General features: G+C 44.6%; 3 protein-coding genes across 3 annotated transcripts; 2 read left to right on the top strand and 1 right to left on the bottom strand.

Annotated features, from left to right (window-relative positions):
• Positions 640 to 2,421, bottom strand: LOC8064199. Its single transcript, XM_002439339.2, has 3 exons — positions 2,246 to 2,421; positions 1,211 to 1,262; positions 640 to 1,082 (listed from the first exon to the last, which is right to left on the bottom strand). The coding sequence occupies exons 1-3, from the start codon at positions 2,358 to 2,360 to the stop codon at positions 923 to 925; spliced, it is 327 nt and encodes a 108-aa protein (XP_002439384.1). The 5' UTR covers positions 2,361 to 2,421; the 3' UTR covers positions 640 to 922.
• LOC8072730 lies at positions 8,974 to 11,506 on the top strand. Its single transcript, XM_002440671.2, has 3 exons — positions 8,974 to 9,287; positions 9,597 to 10,557; positions 10,946 to 11,506. The coding sequence occupies exons 2-3, from the start codon at positions 9,626 to 9,628 to the stop codon at positions 11,127 to 11,129; spliced, it is 1,116 nt and encodes a 371-aa protein (XP_002440716.1). The 5' UTR covers positions 8,974 to 9,287; positions 9,597 to 9,625; the 3' UTR covers positions 11,130 to 11,506.
• On the top strand, positions 12,145 to 21,497 carry LOC8080965 (MAR-binding filament-like protein 1). The gene is made up of 4 exons (XM_021448411.1): positions 12,145 to 12,661; positions 17,791 to 17,996; positions 18,938 to 21,208; positions 21,306 to 21,497. The coding sequence occupies exons 1-3, from the start codon at positions 12,388 to 12,390 to the stop codon at positions 20,714 to 20,716; spliced, it is 2,259 nt and encodes a 752-aa protein (XP_021304086.1). The 5' UTR covers positions 12,145 to 12,387; the 3' UTR covers positions 20,717 to 21,208; positions 21,306 to 21,497.

Genomic DNA, 21,935 nt, shown 5'->3' with positions numbered 1-21,935 from the left:
CCCGTCCTCTTCCCCGTCACGGTGGCGCTCTTCTCCGGCGTCACCGGCGAGTTCGTGGAGGTGGTGTCCGGCTTTGCCGGTCCGTGTACAGGAGTCTGTGCCGATGGGTGCCTCGTCGCCACACGGAGACGGCAGTGCCGGCGGCACGTTTCATCAAGGATGCAGCGGCAGCTTCGGGTGTTGCGGTACGAGGGAGAGTGGACCGAGCTCGTTTCCTCGGCACTCGTCGACGGCGAGTTTGGTGCCATGGTCCAAGAAGCTCGGGGTGCTTCCCCGGCCGATGTACTTTCAACGGCGACTTAAACCCGTCCACGGGTGATTACTGCGGCTCACTTGAAAGCTTTCCAGCGATGGGGCTTCTTCGGATCTGGGCGTCTTCGGGGGATTCTGGTGACGGCAATGGCTGGCGATGGTCTCCTCCGATGCCGATGATGGGCAGAGTGCTCAAGGGCTTCGTTGTAATTTCTATTTCCTTTAGGGGCCTTGGTGCTAATCGGTTGTTACAGCTGTATCTGTATCCTCCACTCTCGTATCTGTATTTCACTGTGTCGATGTATGTTTTCCTTACCTATTAATACAGATATGAGTTATCAAAAAAAAAAAACAGTTTCAGTTCCAAAAGACACCCAGCGTCCCAGATTTTTCGGTAACGTGCAATGCTAACAGCACTGATCATCTCTGCACTAGTACTTACCACGGCAATCTCCATCGATCATATCGTGCGTGCACATCTCAAGTTCTGAAGTTCCGGCAGTTTAAAAGGCAACAAGCTACTTGATTACTGATGATGCGATGCCACCAGCCCATCAGTCTAAATATTACTGCTACTGGAAAAGGCTACGCAGGTGACATTCACAAATGGTGGAGAGTTCTTACGAGAACCGTGTATGATCTGACAGCCGTCGGTGCTGCGCGTATCCCTTCAGATGGCGCCACGGCCGCCGCTGAGGATGTCGAGCGCGGCGAGGGCGGCCTTCTGGACCCTCTCCCGCTCGTCATGCAGCGCCCGGCTTTTCTCCGCCACGGCATCCCTCGCGCGCTCCACCTCCGCGTCGATCTCGCCGTCGCACCGCGCGATCTCGCTGCCCACCGTCGTCACAAAGAGCCACGGCACGGCACAACGGCGTCAGCGATGCCAAGCCGAATGACTTTTGCAAGGATTAACCGGGAAATTAGGATGCCGTTGCCGCGCAGCGCGACCGGTGCTCACCTGCTCATCTTGAGCATGCTCTGGAGACCAGCCTGCACCTGCTGCGACACGTCTGCGCCCAACGCAAAAAAGAACAGTTCACGCCCGTGTTAGCATCAGTAGTACTGTATCAGGAAATGCACATGTGAGACATAGTAACAGTTTCTGTTGGTTTAATTTTCAAAGCAGTTCCAGTTGTGCACTTGTGAACCATCAGTAGTTTGGGAACATGGAATTCAGTAAGCTATCCACTCTATGCAAGAGAGGTGATTTGTAGATGAAATTCGTTTGCCTTTATGAGTAAAATCTAAGACAGCAGTTCAGATACTACGAGTAAACTTATTAAAAGACGGAATCTGCCTTAGATGTCGCATCAAGTTGGAACGGGATGCACAAACAAATGAACATGGTAGGGTATGGATCAAAAGAATCATCCCTGACTTTGACTGCAGATCGAGTAGTAGATCCCCCGTTTTCACAGTGACTCCAGTTGTAGCGTCCATTCGAGCAGCAACAAATCGCACTAGCAATATGCAAGCATATTACTACAACTGGCTTGCCAATAGATAGTTAATTGAGGCGATCCCGTGTGTGCTCATGTGAATGGAGTGTTCGGAATCGTAATGTAACCGGTGATCTATCGCCACCGAACGGAGATGTTTCTGACAGCAAATTGGCGACACCGATTCGGAAATCTCTCTCGAGAGCATAACCCCAAACAACGAATCGAATCGGGACGGGATGGGGAAACGACCGAACCGAGAAGAATCGGATGGATGTGGACCAAATTCGTCGCGATTCTAAGCACACTACAGGCTCGTGCCAAACCAGGCAACGAGACACCAACGGGGGGTTTTCAATCCCCGCAGCGCAACCCAGCATCAGACATTCGTCGAAGGAAGCACAAATTAGGAAATTCGGCATCAGCAACCACCAATCTAGGGGGCCGAATAATAATCGCTTCGAACACAGCGGCAAACAGACTCAGCATCTCGGGTACTTAGCAGAAGGGCGGAGAGCGACTGCGGAAGCGAACCGCGGGGGATGTGGTCGTACCGAAGAGGAGCGCGGAGAGCTTGGAGTCGCCGCCGTCCTCCGCCGCCGCGTCGGTGAAGGCCTCGTCCCCGATCGACGGCGCCGCCGCGTGCGATCCCGACGGCGAGTGGGTCATGTCTCCTCCGTTCGCGCGCTCGCTCTCTGCGTGCGGTGGTGGCGTGGTGTGTGTGTGTGTGTGAGAGAGAGAGAGAGGCAGAGGAACCGTCAGTATATACGGACTGGAGGCCCAAACTACTCATGGGCCTGCTATACAGTTTCAAAAAGAAAGTAAAAAAAAAAAGATAAGATAGAACTTGGGAGGGTGAGACCGAGGCGCTGTTTAGTTCAAAAAAAATTCATTTTTTTTCCAACCCGTTACATTGGATCTTTAGATACATGTATAGAGCATAAAATATAGATAAAAAATAACTAATTATATAGTTTGTCTATAATTTGTAAGACAAATATTTTGAGTCTAGTTAGTCTATAATTAGATAATATTCGTCAAATACAAACGAAAGTTTTGAAAAAAAAATACAACTATACAAGGCCATAGTGTTTCAGACAGTTTAGGTAATAATTTAATCACTATACACTGGTTTTTTATGCTTACGCCTTGTTTAGTTTACCCTAAAATTTAAAAAACTTTTCAAGATTTTCTATCACATAGAATCTTGCGCCACATACATGGAGCACTAAATATAAATTAAAAAATAACTAATTTCATAGTTTAGCTATAATTTACGAGATGAATTTTTTGGTCTAGTTAGTTCATGATTTGACAATAATTGCCAAATATAAACGAAAGTGTTATAATATTAAAATCTAAAAAAATTTTGGAACTAAACAAGACCTTATAAGACCCTATCTGGTTCACGGTGATAAATTTTTATCACCCATCACATCAAATACTTAGACACATGTATAAATTGTTAAATATAGACTACTTACGAGACTAAAAATATAGCTAGAGAATAATTTAAAAGACAAATCTTTCAAATCTAAATAGTCTATGATTAAACATTAGTTATTAAATACAACAAAACTGAAGTTTGCGTCCGTGCTCTTTTTGCACTACGACGTGGCAAACCTAGCTTTCGTCATCCAATAGCTATAGCTACATTTAAACTTTATTTCATCCTCGGATCTCCTAGATGTATCTACAATACCTATACTCTCAAAAGGAATATAATTCTAAATTTATTTTAAATCAAACTATCTTAAGTTTTAGCAAATCTTTTTTTCTTCATATGAGAAGGCCAGTTCTACAGAGAAAACACAGACTTCAGGTTATTTTTTAGCTGAGATTTCATGTCTTAGTTTTCGAGACATCTATATTCTAAAAATAATACAGAAGAGTTTTATCTCTATAAAGTTTTTTCTACTTTCATGAAACTTTTGTCATCATTCTTCATTAATATGTGTCATATTATTATATTTAACGAAACTCTGGTAAAACTCATTAAAACTGATCTAAGGTCAGTGCTAGTGGAGAGTCTCATAGAGTGTGTTTGGATGCAGTTTAGGTGTGGCCAATGCTCAGTTAGGTTAGAAAATGTGTGTTTGGTTGTTTTTTTTGGTTTTGATACATGGCTAGGATAGACCAATCGTACCGCGTTGGCCTGGCCTGCCTTAAAAGGCCAAATCAGCCGTCCCAACTTAGCCTGGCAGCCTCCTCCCAACTCAAAGGATGCACGCAACGCTGAAGGAGGTAAGGCGAAGGCATGCTCGCGCGCCGTTGGCCGCCGCGGGTCGTGCCACGCCGCGGCGGCTGCGGGCGTTGGAGATGGACCTCAAGCGTGCGTCAGAGTGGAGAAGAACAGACGCGGTTTTTTTGCCCTTAAGGACATATGCCCTTACTCTCCCATCCATTGGATTCGCTTGGGTGGGAGAGTGAGGGTACGCATGCTTAAGGACAAAAATAAACTTAGGCCTTGTTTAGTTCCGAAAAAATTTCAGATTTCGCTACTGTAGCACTTTCGTTTTTATTTGACAAATATTATTCAATGATAAACTAACTAGGATCAAAAGATTCGTCACGTGATTTACAGACAAACTGTATAATTAGTTTTTGTTTTCGTCTATATTTAATGCTTCATGCATGTGCCACAAGATTCGATGTGACGAGGAATCTTAAAAACTCTTTGGATTTTGGGAAACAAGGCCTTACCTGGAGAAGAAGGCCTGCTACAAGGACCTCGAGCATGCGCCGAGGCGGCTGCGCTCCTCCTGCAGTCGTCACCCTGCGGTGCTGGTACGCCCACGGCTGGCGGTGAGGTCGAGGACGTGCAGTCATGCTGCTTCGAGGCACCAGCGACGGCTGTGCACCGAGGAGCGAGGACGACAACGGTGCATCCAGCAGGTCGAAGTTGTGTGGTAAGTCGTGTGGTAGCGTCTCGCAGGATGACGACGGCACGTCCATGGCAAGTCGTGTGGCAGCGGCGAGGCGTGCGTGCTGTTGCTCCCGTGCCGACACGTGTGCCTCTGCTGCGTGTGCGAGGCCTCCATGCGTGCGGCTGCTCTCGTGCCGTGAGCCTGTTTAGATTGGAGATAAAAAATTTTTGAGTGTCACATCGCATATGTTGAAAGGATGTCGGGACGGAGTTTTAGATACTAATAAAAAAACAAATTACATAGCTCGTCAAGAAACTGCAAGATAAATCTATTAAGCATAATTAATCTGTTATTAGCACATGTGGGTTACTGTAGCACTTAAGGCTAATCATGGAGTAACTAGGCTTAAGGCGTGCGTGCTGTTGCTCCCGTGCCGACACGTGTGCCTCTGCTGCGTGTGCGAGGCCTCCATGCGTGCGGCTGCTCTCGTGCCGTGAGGCCCTGTTTAGATTGGAGATAAAAAATTTTTGAGTGTCACATCGCATATGTTGAAAGGATGTCGGGACGGGGTTTTAGATACTAATAAAAAAACAAATTACATAGCTCGTCAAGAAACTGCAAGATAAATCTATTAAGCATAATTAATCTGTTATTAGCACATGTGGGTTACTGTAGCACTTAAGGCTAATCATGGAGTAACTAGGCTTAAAAGATTCGTCTCGCGATTTTCAACCAAACTGTGTAATTAGTTTATTTTTTTTATGTACATTTAATATTCCATGTGTCTGAAGATTCGATTGGGCCTGAGAGGCCGCGTGTGCCGCACCTGTGCCTCTGCTGCATGGTGCTGCTGACCTGCTCCAGTGTGCCTCCTGTTCGCTGCGAACTCGAGTAGATCCCAACTGCTCGGTCGTTGGCAGCGGAGGAGCAGAGCTGCTGCATACCACCTGTTCGACGCAATGTCTCAAAGAGAGGTAAACTTACCAACACGAAGAGATGATTATACCTGGGCATGCGGCCCGAGCCCGTGAGCACGGCCCGAAGCCCGTCATTTTGGCCCGGCCCTAGCCCGGCCCGGCCCGAAAGTCATTGGGCTCGGGCTGGCACGGCACGGGGCTGCAGGCCGTGCTTGGGCCGCACTTCAGGCCCGCGGGCCGGCACGGCCCGGTCCGTCAAATAACAACATTGTATAAAATAACTCATTTTAATATCTAAATCTATTCTCTACATCTGTCATATGTATTTGAATGTGTTCTTTATACTGATGAAGTGATGAATTGATGAATGTGTTTGAAATATGCTTTTAAATCTGTGTTTATTGATATGTTATTGTTCAACGGGCTATGGGCTGGCCCGGCCTGACGGGCCCGCCCGGTACGCAAAATGGCCCACGGGCCCGTGCCTGGGCCGGAGGTCAGGCCCGCAGGCCGGTAAGGCACGGCCCGCAGGGCACGACGGGCCCCCTCGGCCCGTTAGGCAACGTGCCGGGCCGGCCCGGTGTCGTGCCGGGCCGGGCCGGGCCGGCCCGTTGCCCAGGTATAGAGATGATTATATACAAAACAAGTCAACCAACAAAACAAACACGTATATATTAATCGGGCTCAACCACCTAGGCAACCAAACAAACAGGTATTGGCTCGCTTGGGACAGACTTAGGCTAGCCTAGCTTGATTCTACTAGTCTGGCTAGTATAAGCCTTGTTTATATGTGAAAACTTTTTGAATTTCGCTATTGTAGCACATTCGTTTGTTTGTGGTAAATATTGTCCAATTATAGACTAACTAGGATTAAAAGATTCGTCTCGTGATTTACAGGCAAACTGTGTAATTAGTTTTTGTTTTCGTCTGTATTTAATGCTTCATGCATGTGCCGCAAGATTCGATGTGACGAGGAATCTTGAAAAACTTTTTGGTTTTTGGGTAAACTAAACAAGGTCTAGGAAACAAACCAACACATCTATAGCGTTTTTTTAAGACTGCCATGTAATATAAAATAAAATGAAATTTAGATAAAATATCCACTCTTATTGGAGAGTTTTATTTCATAGTTTTATAGGCATTTAATCCCAAGAATCAGAGTTGAGAATCGTGCCAAGAGAGTTTTATCTAGATAAAACTTATTTTTTTTATCTTTTTTCTTAAATACACTAAAATATCATAAAAAGCCTATATGACAACCTAGGCCTTGTTTAGATCCGAAAAAATTTTAGGTTTTGACAATATAGCACCTTCGTTTTTATTTGACAAACATTGTCCAATCATAGAGTAACAAAGCTTAAAAGATTCGTCTCGCGATTTACAGACAAACTGTGAAATTAGTTTTTGTTTTCATCTGTATTTAATATTGTATGCATATACTGTAGGATTTGATGTGACAAGAAATTTTGAAAAGTTTTTGGTTTTTGAGGCCTTGATACACAAATAAGGCCTTGTTTAGATGCGAAAGATTTTGGATTTCACTATTGTATTATTTTCGTTTGTTTGTGGCAAATATTGTCCAATTATGGACTAACTAGAATCAAAAGATTCGTCTCGCGATTTACAATTAAACTGTGCAATTAGTTTTTATTTTTATCTGTATTTAATGCTTTATGCATATGCCGAATATTCGATGTGGCAGAGAATCTTAAAAAACTTTTTGGTTTTTGGGTAAACTTAACAAGGCCTAAAACTCCCACCTTAGGGTGTCTCCAACGGGAGACTCATTTAGGAACCCAAACCTAAAATGTGTCTCCAACACAATACCTATAGCCTCCAACAAAATACCCATATAGAAGACCCATTTTGGGTATCAGGAGAGGCATAATCTAAATTTGGGTATTCTCTCTCCTCGACACCTATTTACAGAGAGTGTTGTCTTTTAGATTTTGTTGTTGGAGAAGATTAAAAATAAGTATAAAACCTTTTATCGGTAGCGTTTACTAAAGGATAAATAGGTCTTGTATTTTAGGTAACAATTGTTGGAGATTAGAGCATGTGCACGCCACCTTCGCCGGTTTCGGGCCACCTTTGCCCGTGCTCAAATACAGTGGCGGAGGGAAGGGGGGGCTGAGGGGGGCCTGGCACCCCCCAACCTTCCCATAACTCCCTTAATACACCACATAGATTAGATGTTTAATTATCTAATTAGCTAGTTAATGATATTATCTGTACTGAGATTTTTATTCTTATTTCATATTAATCTCTAATAGTTTCTTATACAAATAGAATCTAGATCTTTCTAATATTTTCTTCATATCTTTTATTTTTATTATTGCCTATCAAACATCAGTTTGTCCCCTACCACACACTTTAATTAGCTAGTTAATTGAAAATCAGCGTTTTTCTTGTTTAATCCTTCTGATTGATCTCCAACAATGGGATCTATATTATTTAGCATTAGTCTTGCTATTTTCTTTCTTATCTCCTATGCTTCTATCAATATTTGTCTAAACTCTAAACGGTCATTTAGCCCGTTGTACTCAACTTTTAAACACTAACAGTGGTATGGTGTTTCTGTTTAGCCTTCTATTTAAATAACTGTTTTACCTGTTTAAGTGATCGTTTTGTCTAAGACTAAATGATATGTAACTGATTGTTTGTCATTTGATGTTAGGATCTAGTACTAATTAATTTTGCCCCCATTGAACTATTTGTTTTTATTGTGATTCTTTTCCTGGGAAAAGAAATAGAATGATCAGGTGAAGGTTAGAGGCTTGAGACTAGTTAAATTTTTCTTTAATTTTTTTAGTTTTTCTGCTTTTTTTGCATCGCAATACAAACGTTTATTTTGGTGCTATGTACACCTTTGTCATGTAATATTTTGACACACATGATTGTTCTTGGTTTGCACGCCCCCCTATGTTCAAATCCTGGCTCCGCCCCTGCTCAAATACAGTAAACAAACTACCACCCCACGCAAACAGAAACAGTAAGAACATGGTCGCAGAAAAGGAGAAGGCACAAGGAATCCCGAGGACCCCACCTCCATAAGGTAGGCCCCGCCCGGCCGCGGTGGGGCCTGCGTTTTGTCATCGCTGTGCCCAATAATAAAAGCGTAGTCGTACGGCACCTGCTCTCGTGTGGATAGCGCGAGATCTCCCTCCCACCCGCCATATGGGCCCCACCACACGGGGGACGTCCGTGAAGGTGCCGCCGCCCGCAGAGCCAACAAGGCTACGCGTCCCGTTCTCGCACCGTCAGATCGTCCCTTTCGCTGCCAATCACGGCCGTCCAAAATGCCTCCGTGCCCGTGGACCGTGGTCACAGCACAAGGTGAAGGGTGGTGCAGACTGCAGAGGCTCGTACGTACAGCGGTACAGGTAACGTAGCGGTGCGTAGGTCCGCCGGCCTATGGTATGGAGCGTGCCAGTGCCTAGCAAGCCTACTGCACCCTCGGCTGACTGCCATGAATGGCCGGAGCGGGGGCGCGGCCGCGGCGGAGGAGCTGGAGTGTTTCAGAAGCAATCCCTGGCGCCTGCGGCAGCCCACCACCCGTCACCTCACTGCTCTCTTCTGCCTCCCCTGCTCCGGTTTTGATGCGCTGCACGCCAAAACGAGAGAGAGGAGAAATGCACTGCTCACGCTGCTCGAGAGGCATTGAGCAGCGGGGGGCACAGTGACGCAGTGCCATTTTACTGCGCCTCGTCTCTTCCCCTCCAGCGTTGCGGTTGAGAGGGAAGCCGCAAGAGGGACATAGAGAGAGAGGGGGGCGAGGAAGGGAAGGGAGCAGCAACGGAGCAGCTGATCAGGTACTTTTGTTTGACTGTTTTTCTTGCTCGCAATCGCAAGTTTTGGCCCGGCGACGACAAGAGATTCCTCCTCATCCGCCTTTTATCTCCCCGTTGGCCGTTCGCCTTGTCCTCTTTCGCCGCCTTGTTCTCGTGCTGGTCCTGGAGTTTCCGGCGCTTCTTGGCTCGTCCTGCCACTGATTTCCATTTTTTTTGGCGTCTCCTGGGCTGCGGTCTAGATTTTCGCTTCGCTTCGCCTCTCGGCACCCAGTGATTATTCTGGAGGAGGCCGGCGCCGGACTGATCTCGTTCCGCTCGCGTGCTCTCCAGGGACTGACGCGTCACGCGCGCGCGCGAGAATGCTGCTCAGGAGGGTGGCGGCGGCCGACGACGGCTCCGGCGCGGGCGTAGGGAGGCCGCGGCTCTTCGCCGTGCCCAGGCTGCTGGTCGGGCTCGGGGCCGGGGCGCCCAGGTGCGGGGGCGCAACGCCGGACTGCGACTCGCCGACGGCGGCGCGCAGCCCGACGTCGCCGCTCGACCTCAGGCCACCATTCGCCGCGCTCGGCGGCGGCGGCGGCGGCTCGCTGCTCCGCTCGCCGCGCTCGCCGAGGGCCAGGAGCTGGGACTCGCACCGCCTCGGCCTCGGTGGCCTCGTCGACGACGCCCTCGCCCTCGCCGAGCCCGCCGGGGGCGGCGCCAGCAGGAACCCCCTGCTCGGCCTCGGCGCCGCCCAGGCGCGGCAGCAGCCGTTCAAGCTGCTGCCGCAGTGCCTCGCTACCCGGCCGAGAGACTGCGCCCACGCGTCTCCGGTGCTCGGGAATGTGGGGACTGCCGTCGCTAGCTACAAGCCGGTGCCGTGCAGCAGGTCCTACGGGGATGTGAAGTCTGGTCCAGAGGGGGTCACCGTGCCCGGCGCCGCCGCTCCGCCTGGCGCGAGCAGCCACCCTGCCGATCTTGGCAAGTTCCCCGCGGCGGGGTCCCTGCCGGCGTCCATCGGCGGCGGCCCGCGCCGGTACGTCGGGTCCGTGTCCGCGACGGAGGTGGAGCAGTCGGAGGACTACACCTGCATCATCGCGCACGGCCCGAACCCGAAGACCACTCGCATCTTTGGGGACTGCATCTTGGAGCCCTGCACTCTCGGTGACGGCGTGGACGCCATGGAAGTCAAGGAAGGAGCAGAGTCCTACTGGCTGGTCAAGTGCTTCGATGACGGCGAGCCTGGCGAGGAGTTCTTGAGCTCCTGCGTCTCTTGCAAGAAGAAGCTGGATGGCAATGACTCCTGCATTTATCGGTATGTTGATGCGATCTCGACAACCTTTTTTTGTGACGACAGTGAGAATCCAAACTAATGATTGTTATATATTCATCTGTTATGTGGTTTCGCTTTGGGAAATTTCATATGTTTTACTTTTACATCTGAATGTGCTATTTGTCATATATTTTGCATCTGAATGTGTTATTGATTGGTAGACAAGCATCCTGAACTCATGATCTGGATAGAATGATTGAAGAATCTGATGACTTACGATCAGTTTGCATCGCATTTCTCAGACACGAAGAATTCAGTGTAAATAAAACGGGTTGCATTTGGATAGCAACATGTTCATCTGTTGCGTTCCATATTCATAGAAATAGAAAGAACCAAGAACACTGAACAATTTGCTGAATGTCCTTTGCAGTGGTGAGAAGGCATTCTGCAGTAGGAACTGCAGGGATCAGGAAGTCCTTACTGAAGAGGAAGAGAACATCACAACAACTGTGTCCCCCCTCAGCTCGGCTGGCTCATCATCTTCCTTCAACGATGACATATTCATGGCTGAGATGGTTGTGCTGGCTGCACCAGTTGACGTCCACTACCCCTGAATCCGGCGCTGTGCTCCGCGAGCCAGGGTAGCTGATCAATAATGTCAATTGTTGCAGTTTTCACCACCGCAGCCATCGGTTTGCTGGTTTTGTAAGTTATATTCCAGCATTTGGACATTCGGTGGCATTGGTCATTTTATTAGAACTGAGGCTCCATCTAGAATTTGCCGAGAAGATCTGATCTCTCGGCCTTTAGAACGGAGAGCTTGCCTGCCTTTAGCATTGTAATTTTGGCCCTGAGGCTATTGGCTATGCAAGTTCCCCAATTTTCATTCTATTTCTTCTTTGGTTTCTTCCTGAGCAGCAATGACGATGTTTTGCGAGCTGTAAGTTGCAACAACATTTTTTTGATAATGGCATTGAGCTGCTTTGCGAAATCTGTTGTTTCTGCTCTCGGGGAGTTGTGATTACTAGAGATAGTGGCATGATCACAGGTTAAAGAAAGATTCTAGGTGTTACACTCAGAGATGCCCGTGTCTACGCAGCCTAATTTTGCAATGATCTGACGCTGAGCAATGATGCAGGGCAGGAGCAGACACATCAGGTACATCAATGGTTTATTGCTCGAGAATCTTATTGTCTGTTTGCTTATCATTTGGATTCATATGTTCCTGGAGGCATGTGATCGACAAAGATTTTGGTGGCAGGAACTTCAGTTTGGCTTTGGCAGACTCTGTAGAGCATAATTTGTGTTTCATTTGGGGGACAATCACATCACTGCCACGTATAATAATTTAAACGTTTCTTTCAGAGGATGAAGTCAAGTCATAAAATAGCATTATTAGTTATACAAATAGTTATCTTTCACATGATTCAAATGCTTATTTTTAGAGGAGTTTTCGTAGTATTTATAGAAAAAAAAAACTCTTCTTCAGAATGGGCCCATTTGACAGTCTAGTAGCGTCGTGCCCATTCATGGGCCAGGCCTATTAAGATGAATCTTTTTCTAAAGCCCACATATGGCCTGTGAAGAGCCCACGTAATCAGAATCCGACAGTCTGACACAGTTCCGAAACCTTCTCCTCCGCCTCCGCTTCCGCTTCCGCTTCAGCTTGCGCGTTGCCACTCCCCTCCCCGCTGCTCCCAAGCCGGCAAGCCCCAAATCCCAGCTCAGGAGGCAGAGCGGGTTGCCATTTCCATCGCCACGAATGCTCACGTGAATACCACCCCGCTCCAGGTAGCAAAGCAGCGGCCGGCGACGGGGGGGAGTTGGGTGGTAGGTTTTTTTTTTTTGGGTGTCTGCGACTGCGACGCTGGCATGGGCTACCACCAGCTCCTACTCTCGCCGCCGGTGGCGCAGCCGCCCCGCCCCGCGCTTCTCCCTCCACCCCGCGGCAGCAGCGGCGCCGGGCGGGTGGCTACCGCAGTCTTTGCCTCGGCGTCCAGCGCCGCTCGCTCCCCCGCTGCGGATGACGCCACGCGGAGGAGGGCCGTGCTCCTCGTCGGCGTCTCGGTGCTCCCGCTCCTCCGCCTCCGTGACGCCGCGGCGGCGGCGGCCAGGGCGCAGCGCTCGTCGGTTGATCTCGTCACTGGTCAGTAGTAGTAAACCTCCATTTCCACACTCGCCTTGACGCCTTGTTGCGAGGATGGTCTTGGTATGTGTGTTTTTTATTGGTTTTATTAAAAAAAACCCTGGTAAAATTGTGAGATTAGTAGATACTAATAAGATACCTCCCCCGTTCCAAATAAACTTGCTGAATGGTCTGTGGAATTGCAATGCTAAGTTTCCTGCATAAATTGTACACTCTCTTAGTAGTAGCAAACCTCATTTCGACACCCCCTTGTTGCTAGGATGATATGTATAGTTTTTTTATTATGTTAAATCTGATAAAAATCTATGAAATTTGTAGATATAATAAGATACCTGTTCCCCCCTCTAAATAAACTTGCTGAATAGCCTGTGCGATTGTGATGCTAAGTTTCCCGCGTAAATCTTAGACTCTCTTTAGTAGTAGTAATCAATTTGACACCCCCTTGTTGCTAGGATTATATGTGTAATTTTTTGGTTTTATTAAATTTGATAAAATCTGTGAGATCGTTAGATACTAATACCAAACCTTTCCCCCTTTAAATGGCCTGTGCAATTGCAATGCTAAGTTTTCCCGCGTAAATTGTACATGACATTCTGATTTCTGGATCAATATAGACGCGTGGGCGGCGGGAGGGGTATTCCTTGGAATACCCAAGATTTTGGTAAAGCAAACAAATATATATGTTAAGTGTGAGCATATCTATCTTGTATTGTGAAATAAAGTTACAAATACAAAGAAGATAGATTTCACATCCACACCAAACACTCCTTGCTAAACACTTATCATCCTATGCATTATTGTATATTTACATTGTACAATTTTATTTACATGGAATACCCTGGTGTAACATCCTAGCTCCGCCCAGAAACCCAACACAGTCTCCATAATCACTTTGGACCTACAATCCTACATGCTGTTTGGTTGCTGGTTTAAATCCCTGTCAACTTTGTTAAGCTCAAGTTTTGCCACGAGGTCCTTCATCCCTGCTTGCTTGATGACTGAGTGGGCATTATGCTCAACTGCCTTGAGCCACCCTTTTGACACCAGTAGCTCAAGTTTTGCCACGAGTTCCTAACACAAGTTTTGACACCAGTAGCCACCCTTTGTTAAGCTCAAGTTTTGCCATGAGTTCCTAACACCCAGTAGCTCATCAAGTAGGCACTGTTGCCAACCTTATTGGAATTTACACCTAGTAAACCGCCCTCTTCCTTCTCATACTATTCCTTAATTGTTTGTTGAGATCCATGCAACACAGGACACTACTAAAAGTGTCCATACCTTAGGTCTTTATTATGTGGATCTGGACCGCCTTTTTATTGTTTTGTGAACCTCCATTGTTTGGCAACTTTGGAACCCTTTTAATTCCCACACTTTACCAGCATAGTTATTATTAATAAGTTGTGTTTTCAGTTTTTCAAAAAGCTTGCATGGAGATATATAGTTGATAAGGGTAAAACGTAAAGTATGTGCATTGGAAAACATTGAACGACAAGTATTTTTAAACACATAAAGTGGTTTCATGTTACTGGGGCCGTATAGTCATATGTAGGGCAAATACTATGTAGTATTAATTAAAGTGTCATACATTAACGCTACCAATTTATCTTGGAGTGAACAATCAGGTGTGTGTAGATCTCTTCTTTAGTGTTAACTGTATTCTGGCTGTGATCCTAGTTAGGACCTTGATGTATTGATACTGGCTAATGGCTATGCATTTGGTGTTGGAAACTCATGCCCCCAGCTGGTTCCACCTGATATGGCGATGATGCATATTTGTATTTTCTAGCATATTTTTCTTTATTGTAGTAGTTGTAAAATACTTGTCATAGATTCTTTGTTATATAGTAGATCAAGGTCAGCAGTGCATTTGTCCATGGGGGCCTATGAACTTTTCCAGAAAAACAAACTATACTATCTGTGCAAAAGAATAATATCTGAAACTGGACATGATCTCCATATTTGGTGTCATAGGATTTGGTATTCCAGTGATGATGATGTTCTGTTGATATATTGCTCTGTCCAGGACAAACTATTTAGTTCAGCCATAGAAGTATTCCATTAAATTTCTTGAGGAAAAGGTAACTTAATGAAGTTGAGTCTTGGTATGTTTTCTGGACCATGTATGAACTAGATAGAGCAGAGCACATGTCATAGCCATAACTTTGTGATGCCATGAATCACGGTGCATAGAATTTTGCTTAAATGGATCACTCAGTGCTCTGATGCTTTTATGCGGCTAGTGCATGGTAAAGATTGAGAAGTACAACCTCATTAATATTTGCTTGGAACCAATAGTTGCACTATTGAACCAATAGTTGCACTATTGAACCAATAGTTGCACTATTGTATGTGCTAGTAGCGATGAAAACAGTTGGGAGAAGCCTTTAACCGCTTCCAATTTCATATTTTTTACCTGAAAACAGAATTGAAAACAGGAAGGCTAGCTGGGAAAGCATAAGCGGTATTTTGTGATATAGGAAACAGAGCAATTCGTTTAGAAACATGTCTATAACGGTCAGGACCTGATAATTGAAATTGGAAACACATAATGATACAATCTCCTCAAATGTTAAACTAAGCATGACTACACAATAATAGTTTGTATTCACACAATATAATTTTAAATCGGCACAGCATGTTTGTCTAGTTATCCTCACTGATGCTGGAAAAAAAAGACTGCATCTTTCCATGAATGGCATGTATGTAAGAAAAATCGAAAGTACCAGTTTAACAGGACAAACAAGGAAAGGAGGTTTAATTGAAAAATAAAGTATAATCAATGAATGGTGAAAGCTAATTTCTTGGGTGCGCCTATCCATTTTGTTAATGGGCCAACAGCAGCTGTAGAGAGGCCCAACCTGCTCCCTTGTGTTCTCCAGTGTACATTCATGTTCCCACAAGGAAGCTAGGGGATGGTTAGTGTTAGAGTATATCATGACCAGGATAGAGTTAGTTAGGATTACCACCCTGTATACCGGCTTGCCTTCAAGTCATGTAATCTCTATATATACCGCCCAAGAGGCTCAATGCAAATAATAAAATTCCACCCAATTTTATTCCTCCATTACATGTATCACGAGTTTAAGTTTAAATTCTAGGCCACAAACCCTAAAGCTTCCACTTCTACGTGTGCCCCTGGGAAGAGTATCCATGAGGATCTTTGTCGGGGGCAGTGCTGCCCCTGCCTGTACCTAAGGCTCATGTTGCCGATCATGTTGATCGGCTGCCCTAGAGACTCTTTTCCCTATCCGTTGATTGGGGTCTTCTCTCACCAGTCATTGATTGAGTTTCTTTTGTTTTTTCTGATCTGAGATCAGTTTGTGTTATTCGGCGCCGTCATCTTCACCATCTCTGGCTGTGACTGCAGTACGTAGCGCTCCAGGGGACTCCTGCATGCGCATGCGCCGCTTGCACGCCTCTCTGTCCATACGTCGCCCTACAGCCTATGGTGACTTTGGCCACCACCTATCGGGGCTCCAACAACATCACCACTCCTCTGCTCGGGATTGCCACACATTTAAAAAAAACTCGACCAGGGGGAGAGACGTCCCCCTGATTTTCGTCTTAAGAAGATGATGCCGTGACTCGAACCCGGGCTGGCTCAGCCAACCGCTTCTTTGGCGTGTTGTGCTGACCAGTTACACCGTGAGAGTGTTGGCGATTGCCACACATTACAATCCTGTGTACCGGCTTGACCTCCAAGTCATGCAGTCTCTATATATATCGCCCAATAGGCCCAATGCAAATAATCCAGTTCCACCCAATTCTATTCCTCCTGCAGTTAGTCCTACCTAGCCCACTTTAGCTGAAGTCATGTGCGAGAGTGGTTATAAAATAAGCCAGCAATGGTGTGCAGAGACAAACGGCTGTGCTATTGCATGCACACCTCAAGCATAGGTAAATGGGAATACCAGTGGGACCTTCATGGTGCAAGACGGGAACCCAAGAATGGTCCTGAAAAGGATCCTCCTTATTTTGGTACTGCTTTCGCCAGCTGCTTACCGGTTTAGAACCATTTTCAGGTTTTCATGAAGTAACAGGAAGTGGCTGGGGAAAAATGGTAACAATGTCAGTGGGGACTGGAATTTTTGTCCTGTTTTGACCCCTATGTGTCTGTTGAAATTAATAGGTAGCACCATTTAATTGTTTGATTAGATGAAATAGGCAGCCAGACTGTCATCACACGTATACAAGCTGGAGTGCTATACTGTTCTGGACCACCAATTCAACCACATGAAAAGCGAGAATATTCTAGTTTCCAATTTCCATGTTATCAGCCATATAACCCATTTAATAATGTAAATCAGCCTAAGACACCATGTTAGCCCACATACATAGCTAGTCCACGACAACATTTACCGTGTGTTTGGTTTGAGTAACCACCCCATCCTAGATGGGTGGTGCATCATGAGATCATCCCATGATTTTGTTGGAATGAATCCCCGCATGCCTATACTAATTACTCCTAGTTTGTGAGAGATAAGGTGGTGTTGGATCAACCTATTCTATTCCACAAACCAAACAAAAGAGTAGTGAGAAGATGATGGATCACCCCTTCCTCAAACCAAACACACCCTTAGTCTTTTACAGAGTTGCAGAGTTGCAGTGTTGTCAAACAATTTGGTCAGCTGCTGATGGCATTAGTGCCCTATTTGATAGAGAACTATGCCCATTTATAGCTTGCTTCATTTCTAGTTCACTAAATTAATAGTGCAGTAATTATCTAATTGATATTGTACCTATATATTTAATTTCCATTGTAATAGGTATTCAGATATTTTTTGAGATAAGTATTATCATCAAATATGTGCATATATTAGCATCAAACTAGTGTATGTCCTAGTATGGTTTTGGTTCGGATAGACTAATTGCTTGTCGGTAGCCTATCTTTCTGTGAACCGCATTTGGATTCCATAACTCTGGTATGTCCTAGTGTGGTTTTGGTTCAGATTGATCATAAATGTTAACATAGCTGTTTTGGTGGCAAAATGATCCAATTGTTAAAGTAATTGATAAATTAATGGTTCCAACACCCCCTGTTGCTGTGCGGGCGTGTGCAATATTTCATCCATGAGCGTACCTAATTATGAGTTGAAAAACTTTAATGGTTGTCATTGTTCTTCTTTCAGATAGAACAGATATTCAAAAGGCTGACGTAACTCAGCCTGAGGAGCCTCGGGAAGAATTACATCAGCCTGATGAGCAAGGACAACCAGCAAGAAATCCACTTGCAGGTCTCCTAAATGCAATTGCAGTTATTGCTTCTGGTGTTTTCCCTGGACTTCTTGGTACTTCTCAACAGGAAAAGAAGGCCTTGCAGTCGACCATCTCATCTGTATGCATCTATAATCACTCTATGAAATTATTATACTTTTATCATTCACTGCTTCAGAATTTGCACATTAAATTCATGTGCACAGAAATAAAAAGTTGCACTGAAGAAATAACTAGGTGTTGCAATCTAGTACTGATCTTCCAACCTAAATGGCTAAATCTTGTATGCATGTAAAAAAATGTACACTACCAGATTACCTTATGACGTCATGGGCTACAAGCTAGTAATTCTTCTTTGATCACAAGCACGGCTGTTCATTCATTTACACTTTGCCATATATCTAGGGCATATGAGAATTGTGGTGCTAATTTGTCAGACATGCCATCAGATTCGTAGTTGGCCAACTTTCTTGAATTCCTTTCCCAGAATCTTGTCTTAAAAAAACTAGACCAACCTAGGAGGAGCTAGGTGGAATTTGATTAAGAAAATAGGCACTGAGGACTTGAACCTGGGTGGTCTAGTTATACACCGACGAGAATATTATTGCATATTTACTGTTTTGTTTTTTTTACTCGAGCCAGAGAGCCATTTACTGTTTCTACAAGTATCTATTACCTAATTTATCTTGTCATAAGTTTCGGATTTTACTTAGCACCTGTGATACTGATACTCATAGGCTTTGTCGTGTAGACTCTTCTGAAGTGTTTTGCTCCAAGCATTGTGTTGATTGAGATGAAGAAACAAGCAACTCATGTAGCATGGTAATATGAGTAAGAAGTTTATAGGATATAAGTCATCATGAACCTTAGGATGCAGCATCAGTTGTCTCAATGTTCAATATAGTACTGGAATAGTTATTGTGCACTGTTGTGGAATACTAGAAGGGTCTTCACTGTGTTGAGATTATTATTTGTCAAAAGTTATCTTATAATTTTATATTTCTATAAATTAAATTCATGGACAGGATTCCCATTTGATTAATCTTATTTTCTATTACCCAGATGGAGACCAAATTGGTTGAAAACGAGGCAGCAATGTCGATGCTTAGGGAAAACTATGAGAAAAGAATATTGGATGAACAAGTAAAACTGAAGAAAGAAGCTAGAAAGTTTCAGGAGGAGGAAGCCTTGCTGCAAGATCAGTTGGCTTCATCTAGAAGAACCGTAACATCTTTAACTGAGGAAGTTCAAAGGGAGAAGGAGCTAGTAGAGCAGCTTAACCTTGAGATAGATCGACTTAAGTACAGTATTGCAGAAGCAGAGGAAGACAAACATTTGTCTGAAGGCAAATTGCGGGAAAATATGGAAGTGCTTGATATTTTGCATGGGAAGGTAAATCTGCTTAACCAAGAGGTAAATGGCAAGGAGGAACACATCAGGGAGCTGAACTCATCACTTTCTGCCAAGGAAAAGGACCACGAGAACCTGAATATGATCTACAATCAAGCCAAAGAGAACCTAGAGCAGGCAAATTCCCAAATAAAGCAATTGGAGAAAGATGTTCATACAGCTAAAGATGATCTTAAATCAAAGGCGTCACATATTAACTCACTGAATGAGAAAGTTCAAACATTATGCACTGAAAAGGGTGAAGTGGAAGAAAAAGTAAGTGCTTTAGTGAGCCAGTATACATACCTGAAAACTGCTTCTGAAGAGAGGGCTTCTCGCGATTCTGAACTATTATTTCAGAAAGATGATAAGCTCAATGAGCTTGAAGAAAAACTTTCTGCTGCATTGAGTGACTCTAGCCAAGACAGAACTCGAATAGCCGAGTTGAACAATGAATTGGGCACCACCAGAACAATACTAGATAATGAAGTTGTTGCCAGGAAAAGTTTGTCAGACCTTGTTCAATCCACTGAAGAGGCACTAAGAGATTCCAGAAACGAGGCGTTTAAACTCTCTGAAGAGCTTGATGAAGTAAAGAGATCAAATCAGGATTTGACGACTCAGATCTCAAAATTAACAGATGAGGCCAGTGAAGTGAGGCAAACTCTGGCTGACAAAATAGAGCAGGCAGAGTCAGTTTCTGCAAGTCTTTCAGATGAGCTGGCATCAGTGAGGGAGGTACTTAAAAAGTCACAAGGAGAACTCGAGGTCACCTCGAAGCAGTTACTTTTGGTTTCAGAAGAACATAGTGGCCTTAATAAAGAATTGCTGGATGCATATAAGAAGTTAGAGTCCACTCAAAATGAGCTAGTTAAAGAGCGTAAAATCAATGCTACTCTACACATGGAGCTTGACGCTTTGGTGAAACAATCAGTGACAGTGTCTGAAGCAAGAAAAGATCTTCAAGTAGACTTGGATGAAGCCACTAGATCACTAAGTGAGGTGACTAAGAGTACACTATCTCTGTCTAAGCAGCTGGAAACAACTAAGTCTAAGATTTCTGCTATTAAAGAGGAGAAAGAGATGCTATCAAAGTCCCTTGAGGAACAAAAGAAAAGAACAGTTGAAGCTCAGGAAAACATGGAAGATGCTCAGAATACCATAAAAAGGCTTGGGACTGAGAGGGAGAGTTTTGAAGTAAGGTCGAAGAAACTTGAAGAAGAATTGGCCACAGCAAAAGGTGAGATATTGCGTTTGAGGAGGCAGATTAGTACAGGTGGGTCTCCGAACACCCAAATTCTTTCGGAAACAGGTGCAGCGCCAATTAACAGTCAACCACTGAAAGAGCAACCCATGAGTGATCATCGTGTTCAAAATATCAACAGTGCTGATGCTGTACCTCCTCGTTCCCCTAAACGGGTTTATAGGAGGAAACGCAGGCCAGAGGCATGAGGATTATCTGAATGCTAAAAGCAAGAGCTGTCATTCTTTCATTCCTCTATTTAGTCACCTTATTATAACAGTTCCTGAACTCCCATCCTTCAAAAGGTAGACCTCCCTACATTATTATCTTAGGTTAGGTGGTGCTGGCTCTTCCATTGCATCCCTACTGAAACAGAGAACCTTGATGTAGTCACATATGGTTAGATTTGATGGAATTTAGAATGTATGTTACTCTGTGTACAGACCTGTCGTTTCTCTCGCCAAATCAAATTGGTAGTTCGTCTTAAATGGTTTGTTTATTCTCATATTTAGACAAATTGCACCATATCTTTGTTTATTCAGCATTGTGTAGCAGCAATTTTTTTCTTTCCTTTCATCATTCGCCATGTTTGATTGTATTAAAACAGCATTCTCCTGACCTTAGTAAACTCGTTCAGTGTGATTAGCGAGATGCGGGGACAAGCCTGTTTAGTTCTTCAACTACTTATACTGTGATAAAAGGTATGCATAAGTCAAGCTCGGCTTCCAGAAATAATGCTTGATGGTTGATTGGTGCTTATTCAGTTATTTGGTTTGTACAACGAAACATGGTGGTCAGTTGGTCACAGAGCACCGGGCAGAGCTGCTGCGTTATCGCGTGCCGGGAAGTTTGTTGCTGTTACAGCGTGCCTGATCATTGCACCCCTTTCTTTGTCCTTTTGGTAGGCCCTCTGTATCTTTCTTCTCCCAATCTAGCACATTTTGGTAAAGAAACTTCACACATGATCAAATGTTTGTTTCTGGGCTTGTTGAACCACCTTGTTTAATCATTTCAGTAGCCAGATTACCATTTTAGCAAAGTAATTTATCGATTTACAAGTGGATTGCACGAGATCCGGAACAGTTCTCTTTTGTGACTGGGGAAAAGTTTGGCAGCAGGCCAGCAAGTTATTATATGTCAGCCATCAGCAGTGTTTTTCTCTTACAATAAATTAGTCAACAGTTTCTGTCATGGCTTATCAACCACCAAAGTCTGTTGGCCAAAGTTGATCAGGTTAGATAGATTGGATTCCTTTCCTGAAATCGGTTCTTTGTCCCAGCCTACTTTTCTCCTTCCGAAAAAAAACCTCTTTGTAGATCATTTTTTAGAAGTTTAGTTTTCAATTAAAAAATTCAAGTAAACTTCCTACTTAGACCGCCTTTTTAGAATACAAGAATTTTATAAAAAAATATATGAGAATTTTACAAG

Source organism: Sorghum bicolor, chromosome 9, assembly GCF_000003195.3.
Source record: "Sorghum bicolor cultivar BTx623 chromosome 9, Sorghum_bicolor_NCBIv3, whole genome shotgun sequence".
In the NCBI taxonomy this organism is placed as follows: domain Eukaryota; kingdom Viridiplantae; phylum Streptophyta; class Magnoliopsida; order Poales; family Poaceae; genus Sorghum; species Sorghum bicolor.
The sequence above is the reverse complement of the archived record's forward strand: the minus strand, read 5'-3'. Positions and strand labels throughout refer to the sequence as shown.